This window comes from Poeciliopsis prolifica, unplaced genomic scaffold (genome assembly GCF_027474105.1).
Source record: "Poeciliopsis prolifica strain line A6 unplaced genomic scaffold, Auburn_PproV2 SCAFFOLD026, whole genome shotgun sequence".
Lineage (NCBI taxonomy): Eukaryota > Metazoa > Chordata > Actinopteri > Cyprinodontiformes > Poeciliidae > Poeciliopsis > Poeciliopsis prolifica.
In genome coordinates this window covers 4,705,899-4,713,799 of record NW_026562401.1, presented here as the reverse complement: position 1 = coordinate 4,713,799, position 7,901 = coordinate 4,705,899, and the positions used below count along the sequence as shown (strand labels likewise).

Below are 7,901 nucleotides of genomic sequence, written 5' to 3'. Positions count from 1 at the left end.
ACCAGTCCGATGGAGGGATGTGCTTCACTTTTATCATTTTTCTTTAAACATAATTGCTGGAATGCAACAAATTAAATCAGAGGTTCATAAGGCATGAATAACACTCTCAGTAGCGAGGGCTCACCTGCAAACCTATTTGGATTTGCTTAAAAAACAACATTGTTATGGCAACAAGGAAACTTTTTACAGCTTCTTCTTGTTTTTCTTTACTTTTTAATTTGCTTAAATCAACAATCCATTCACATAATGGTAACATCAATATAAATTTAAATACATATCAATATAAATGATAATATCAATATAAATGATAATTTACCAAAAGAATGAATATGGATGACTGCATTTTTGCCACTTCAGGTCACGGGATGACACCTATATCATCTGAGTTTGTGTGCCTGACGGACTCCATTTCCCACAAAGCAGCAGGACGTCACGGTGACGTATTTACTCTGCGACCAGAACGTTTTCAGACCGAAGCGCTTCCTTACAGGAGGACAGCAACGATTAAACATTCAGATTATTCGCTTAAAACAGATTATTTTTGGTTCATCGCGCAGCTTTTTGGTCACCAGTTCGGGCCTATTTTGAGCCTCGGAGGTAAGTGTTTTATTTTTAAAATAAACTCCGGGTTTCGTTCGTCAACTTTTACTGAAGCTAGCAGGCTAACAGAGTCACAGCCACAGTAAACACTGATGCATTTCTCAGTGTTTCTGACAGTTTTGGTGTTTCTATTGTGGTTCATATAAACAGCTCTGTGGCATTATCATTATCTAACATCTGTTAGATGATGGGGGAATATCGGAAATGGTTTTTCAAATTCAAACTGACGCTTTGCATAATATGTACTACCAACCTGTGTAATATTTATTTATTCATTCTTTCTTTTTTTTAACCTTTAGCAATATGTTTTATGTGAGCGTGTGCAGTGTAATTTCGTCCTGCATTGTTGTGCTGAATGATGGGAATCTTTAATCTATCTAAACTTTTGATCAGTTTGGTATATTAATGGTGTGGATAATCACTGAATAAAGTAATTTAGCATTGGGTAAAAGTATAATTTACTTAGTGGTAAACCTCATCATGCGATACGTTCCTTTAAGAAACATTTTTTGTTCTTTTAACATAATTATGATTTTAGTAAACCCACCTCTGCATGCAGTTTCTCAGGCAAACTGTTTTTATGCTTAGAGCATATTTACATTTAATTGTTGAACTTGGTCTACTAAATGTGTACGATTGGTATTTTAAAATCACAAAATGCGGAAAATGCAGTTGAATATAAGAACTAGGTGCTTTACACAAGTTCAAAACAAAGGAGCAAACATCAGTAAAAATGCAAAAGTAAGATTAAAAAATTAAATTAAGAAATGTAACAATACATAAAGCACTAGAAAAGGTATTTTAACTATAAGAGAAATTATGATTAAAAACTAAATCACACTGTATTTATGATGAGCTCTTACAGTTGTGATTTTAAAACAACATTTAAGTGTTTTGGGTCAAATTAAAAATGGAACCAAACAAAAAAAATGTCATTGAGAACAAGTTACTGAAGTTCAAGTAGATGCCAAGTTAACAATGTGTGTTTTTATTCATTTCTGGTGATACTTTGAATAACACCTCAGCTTCCCTGAACAAATTATTTTTCATCAGGGAAAAGGTGAAGCCTCTTTTTATATCCACTTTTAAGGCAAACTGTTATACAAACTGTTTTCTTTCATCTCTTTGTGATTCATTGCTTTTCACTGCATCGCATCCCTTATTTCATAACGATTTCCTTTCAGATGTCTCTGGCTGACGAGCTCCTGGCTGATCTGGAGGAAGCAGGAGATGAGGGAGAAGACGGATTATATCCAGAAGAAGAGGAGGGGGATAGCGATGGAGAGAGGAGTCAGGGGAGGATGGAGAGAGTGCTGGAAGATATTCCAGAGGAGATGGAGGTGGATTACAGTAAAGCTGAGAGCGTGGCGTCCATCGCTAAGCTCCGCAATAGCAAACAGGTATTTTTTTTGGGCTTCATATAAAGTAATATTTGGCGTAAGCAAACCTAGTTGGGTTTATAATCATGTTGTCTTTTAAAAGTTTTCAGATATTACGGAGAAAATCTCAGAATATATTGGAAAGCAGCGCAAAAACTCAGACGGTCTGTGACATATTTAAATGACTGTTAAAATGTTACATTGTTAATAGTTATACTTGGAATTAAAATACTATCTTTTTGTGGTTCTTTTCAGTGTCAGGTCCAGTTGAAGCCGATCCAGAATACAGGCTGATTGTAGCAGCCAATAATCTCACAGTGGAGATCGACAACGAGCTCAGTGAGTTTTTGTAAAACGAGAAATATTGTTTAAAAATGTGAAGAAACGTATGTCCCCTCTTAATGATCAGAGTTTTGTCTCCTGTTTTTTCAGACATAATTCATAAATTCACTCGAGACAAATATTCCAAGAGGTTTCCAGAGCTCGAGTCTTTGGTGCCAGATTCTCTGGACTACATCCGCACAGTAAAGGTACGCCGAGATTTAAAAAAACAAAAAAACACATTTTCAACTTGTGCTTTGACAGGGTGCCATATTGATTCATCTGTTCAAAACTTCAAGAAGATAGATTACAGTGACCTGATGAAACCAAAATGAAAAATATTTTACCTTAACCGTTGTTGCATTTGTTGGAAAAGTTGATAAACTCGCCCATCTGAGAACAAATATCCTCGCTGTGCAGTATGGTGGAGGTGCTTTGCTGCAGGAAAATAAGATTATGTCATGTAGGAAGAACATTATGTGGAAGTATTGAAGCAGATCTTCACTCAAAATAGCTACAATGGGAGCTAACGACAGTGAAGTCAGTGTTTATGAGTGGCTGTTACAAAACCTTGATCTCAGTACCAAAGAAAATTTGCGGTCGGAGCTGAAGAGCTGCAGCATGGTCTTCAAACCTGACCCAGTTAAACCAGTTCTGACAGGAGGAACGGGCCAGAATCCCAGCACACATAGGAAACCCAAAACATTTGACTCCAGTCTTTCAGTTTAAAAGCAAAACTACCAAATACAGAATAATTGTGTGTGAATGAAATTAACTTCTACTTCTGAAATTAAAGAAGTAGAAAAATTAAGTTAGCTCTCATGAAGGTGGCCTTGATAATCCTGTCTGTCCTAAAACAGAGAAAGTTTTTCCAGATTTAATATCAGAAAGACAAAAAGGTTGCTGTTCTTTTCTACAAGGTGTATTTTAACTGCATTTCGTCTCTCCTGTTTGAAGGAACTGGGAAACAATCTGGAGAAATGTAAGAACAATGAGACGCTGCAGCAAATCCTCACCAATGCCACCATCATGGTGGTCAGCGTCACAGCGTCGACCACACAGGGGTGAGTCTCTCACCTTTCATCGTTTGAACGTTAAACCCGCTCCTGTAGCTGCAGCTTCACAGCCGTTCAATGAAATGCTGCTGTAAAGAGCTCAGTTGAACTTTGTGTGCTTGCAGGTCGCAGCTGAGTGAGGAGGAACTGAAGCAGCTTGAAGAGGCGTGCGACATGGCGCTGGAGCTGAACCAATCCAAACACAGGATATACGAGTACGTGGAGTCCAGAATGTCCTTCATAGCCCCGAACCTGTCCATCATCGTGGGAGCATCAACTGCTGCCAAGATCATGGGTGAGGAAAAAAACGCCAAACAGAACCAGAACGTGCGTTTTGCGAACGCGCCCTTCATTGGTTGCTGATGTTTTTGTTTTCCTCGACCCGGCTGCAGGAATCGCCGGCGGTCTCACTAACCTGTCAAAGATGCCGGCCTGCAACCTGATGCTGCTGGGGGCTCAGAGGAAAACGCTGTCTGGCTTCAGCAGCACGTCTCTGCTTCCACACACAGGATTCATCTACCACTGTGACGTCGTGCAGTCGCTGCCGCCTGTAAGCTGATCATGTTGAGCCGTCGCTCCTTTCCCCTCTGAACCGAAGCTTTCCTCAATCTGTACATCACTTCTTCTTTCCGTTTTTAATTTACAACAAAAAAAATACCCCAGACTACTTTCTAGTTGTTGTTTTTTTTCGTAATGTTTTAAATTTTAGTCTCGGATCAAAAATACAAAACAGAAAAGCGGGCTGCAGTTTGTGTACTTTTTGTCCAATTGTTTTATAAGAGAGTTAAAATTTGAAAAAAGAAAAAAAAAAGTTCTCATTTCCACTTCAAAATGCCCAATACATTGATGTTTTTTGTAGTTTTTATTTTATCCTCACAACAAAAATCAAACCTTTTATGAAACACCCGAACCGTTGCATGGTCTCCGACACTAACGACAACAAACACACATTACAGCAACATACTTGAAAATAAACACAAAATAAGGTAAGGTAAGGTCACCAAGCCATCACTGAATATCCTACCATTTATGAACAATTCCTGCATTACGTAAAAAAATATCAAAATCTAATTTGGCCTATTTTGCATTTTTGATCCGAGACTAAAATTGAAGATGTTTTTGTTTCTATGCAATTCAAAAGCAGATAAAAAATGTTTTTTTTTTTTTTTGTCTAGTTTGTCAATTGAAAATGATCCTCCAGTCCGATTGGTTAAACTTTCTGTTCTCCTTCCACTCAGGACCTGAGGAGGAAGGCGGCGCGTCTGGTGGCAGCAAAATGCACCCTGGCTTCACGAGTGGACAGTTTTCACGAGAGCTCAGATGGAAAGGTCCGAGAAACATGCGCAGTTGACGCATTTTTATTTTACAATCATGATGAGAACGACTTGGATTGTGTTCATTATAAACGTGTTTTTTTTTCCTTCTGCAGGTTGGCTATGATCTAAAAGAGGAAATCGAGAGGAAGTTTGATAAATGGCAGGAGCCGCCGCCAGTGAAGCAGGTCAAACCTCTGCCGGCGCCGCTGGACGGACAGAGGAAGAAAAGAGGAGGAAGAAGGTAGAGAATCTATCAGGAAGGCTTGATTTTCAAACAATTTATTTTTTTTAGACATTAAAAGCTTCTAAGCCCTAAAGTGAGCAACAACTCAAATCGTAATCCTGTGTTCCTTAAATCGGTTGAAGTAAATTCAGGCGACTCCAATGAAAGAAGCTTCCTGAACGTTGGAAAGCAAAGACAAGCATCTTGCATAACTCACACTTACAAGTTTTAAACGCCAGCAGCTATAAATGTAGCTCCCATTTCCAAGCTAACTGTTCTCTTCTCTTTCCCTGCAGGTATCGAAAGATGAAGGAGCGTCTTGGGCTGACGGAGATCAGGAAACATGCCAACAGAATGACCTTTGCAGAGGTGTGTGTAATTTTTATTTTTTCTTCTCAGCTCTGTTTTTAGATTTGTTTCGTAATCTTGCAGCAGTGTCTCCCTATCAGCTTACGTTCTATCTTTATACTACAAAATATTTCTCTTGGAGAATGTGGAAACAGTTTGTATAAAAATAAAACTCCAAGCTGAGTGTCTTTTTGCGCCAGTGTGTGAAAAAAAGAAATCTGCATTGTTTTAAACTATTTTACCCCATATTGGTGAATTTCTACTAAAGTCAAAAGAGCTCAACATGCAGTCAGATAATATAAAAATCACACTTTATAAAATGCTCTTATTTTAAGGACCAAAATTAAAAATAATTAATATAAATAGCCTAATTAAAAGTGAGGAAAAAGAGGTTTTTTTTAAGTCAGTTTCTTTAGAGATAAAACTTATGAAGCTTTAAGAGAAACAGACAGAGATGTTGTTTATTTGTTAAAACAAGCTTTGAGTATCCAGAAAATGTAGTCAAGTAAAAGTAAAAAGTACAGCATCGTAAAAATACTCTTAAAAGTGAATTTTTTTCCAAACTGTTACCCAAGTGAATCTAACTATCTTCTGTTCAACTCTGTTGCTTTTTAATTGGCTCATGTGAAAAGTTTCAAATGATGAAAACTAGTTGAGGTTTGTGGATTAAATGCATTTATCAGCAAGTCTAAATGCACATGCATGTTTGTTTTTAGTTGAGATAAAATGTTTTTTTAATCTTTGCTCATTATTTATTATTTTGTCACTTTATGCGGTGAGGCTTTAAGCTCGTCTCTGACTTTGTGTGGCAGATCGAAGACGATGCTTATCAGGAGGATCTGGGCTTCAGTCTGGGTCAGCTGGGGAAAAGCGGCAGCGGCAGAGTCAGACAGGCTCAGGTCAACGAGGCCACCAAGGCGAGGATCTCCAAATCCCTGCAGGTAAACACTCGCCGCTCCTTTGGTCTCCCAGCTCTGCTTGATTTATGTTGTCGCTTATATCTCTGCACACGGTTTTATCGCCAACAGAGGACGCTGCAGAAGCAGAGCATGACGTATGGAGGAAAGTCCACAGTCAGAGATCGCTCGTCGGGAACCAGCTCCAGTGTCGCTTTTACTCCCCTTCAGGTAAGAAGTGTGACCTTTGGTGAGTGGAGCGTTTATCTTTTTTTATTCCCCTATTTCGACTCATCCTGCTTTCCCCTGCAGGGCCTGGAGATTGTAAACCCTCAGGCTGCAGAGAAGAAGGTCGCTGAAGCCAACCAGAAATATTTCTCCAACATGGCAGAGTTCCTCAAAGTGAAGAAAGAATCAAAGATGTAACCAAGTGCATTTGTCATTTTCTCCCATGTGCTCCACCCTGTTTATTTTTATTTTTTATTATACCATTGTAATAAAATATCTTTTGAGTTTGGTTTAAAATGTGAACTGTAATGATTGTGATTTTCTTTTTTTCAAACTGATCTTCATTAAAGAGTTTAACCCTAGCTTATTTTGAAATGGTTGTAAATAGATCATGGTTAAATTAATTTTGAAATAATTGTCAACCAAATTAGAAATCAATTAACTGGAGCACACAAACTCTAAAATATGCTATTTGTGCAAAGAGACACATATTCAAAGCAATAATTAAGCCAAAACTGTACAAAAATTCATTTTGCATTTAAGATTAAATGTTAAGAAATCTTTTAAATATTTGCTATCAAAAACTCCAAGTGTGAGGTTTTAGTTGAAATTTGCTAAAAGTTGCTACAAATGATCAGGTGTTCACTAAAGGGATGCAACGTTATTGCATTTTATCATTTTGTATTTAGAAAAAAGGAATTTAATGTATTATTTGCATTTTTTTATGTCTAATATTGCATAAAAAAGGATTTTTTTTTTCATTTAATAAGTTATCAAAAGAAGAATATTTGGCTTTTTGGTTAAATTTACAGATGAGCCTAAAATACAGTTTAACCTTTAAGAGGGAACCTTGTGACCTTTGAACTCCTAAACACACATATCCAACTGTCTGGTGTTTCAATACTTTTTGCACAACTTGCTGTTCTCTAACAAGGAGCTTAAAGGCAAAACTTGACAGGCGTCTGATCCATGAATAAATGTCCTAGTTCAAGCAGAAACGCTACTTAAACAGTCCTCCTCGTTATACGTACACACTTGCTGTCACACTACCAAAACAACAGAAGAGGGTTAGACCCAATTCTAACCCTCTTCCAACCCAAATTTAATTTCCCTTTGAGATCAATAAAGTATTTTTGAATTTGAACCCTCCTTACAAACCCTAATTCTACGAAGGTTGGCATTAGACTTATCTCTTTGTTTCTAACTTCAATATAAGTACATTGCAATTATTTCCCTAGCAATACTACTATGGATCTCATGCCAACAACAAACAAGCCAGAAGCTCTCAAACCAGCTCTCGTCTCGTTCCAGCCATCTTTTATGCAGTATATATATACATTATACTTACAGCCTCTGTGTTTGTTGCTACGTGTTCTTACTCTGCCTTTCTCCAGAACCTTGTTATTCATGTGAAGGGTTTGTAGGTCCGTTTGAGTCAATAGATTTCAGACCGTAAAGCTGCTTGTCCACATCGCCTTACATATTTTTCTTCTCCGTTTCACCCCAAGCGATTGGTCAGGAGTGTTTTTTAGCTG

The 7,901-nt window shown here is 37.8% G+C and overlaps 1 protein-coding gene across 1 annotated transcript; it reads left to right on the top strand.

Annotated features, from left to right (window-relative positions):
* Positions 1-456: 456 nt before the first annotated feature.
* prpf31 (PRP31 pre-mRNA processing factor 31 homolog (yeast)) lies at positions 457-6,728 on the top strand. The gene is made up of 14 exons (XM_055047501.1): positions 457-597; positions 1,785-2,000; positions 2,083-2,143; positions 2,235-2,318; positions 2,412-2,509; positions 3,258-3,364; positions 3,481-3,650; positions 3,748-3,905; positions 4,594-4,683; positions 4,785-4,912; positions 5,191-5,263; positions 6,055-6,183; positions 6,271-6,369; positions 6,451-6,728. The coding sequence occupies exons 2-14, from the start codon at positions 1,785-1,787 to the stop codon at positions 6,562-6,564; spliced, it is 1,527 nt and encodes a 508-aa protein (XP_054903476.1). The 5' UTR covers positions 457-597; the 3' UTR covers positions 6,565-6,728.
* The last annotated feature ends 1,173 nt before the right edge of the window (positions 6,729-7,901 follow it).

What these genes read in the sequence shown, in the direction of transcription:
- prpf31 (XM_055047501.1), top strand. Translation starts at nt 1,785, where the DNA reads ATGTCTCTGGCTGACGAGCTCCTGGCTGATCTGGAGGAAGCAGGAGAT. An exon ending in ACAGCGTCGACCACACAGGG is followed by an intron (nt 3,365 to 3,480) that starts GTGAGTCTCTCA and finishes GTGTGCTTGCAG; the next exon opens with GTCGCAGCTGAGTGAGGAGG. An exon ending in ACGAGAGCTCAGATGGAAAG is followed by an intron (nt 4,684 to 4,784) that starts GTCCGAGAAACA and finishes TTCCTTCTGCAG; the next exon opens with GTTGGCTATGATCTAAAAGA.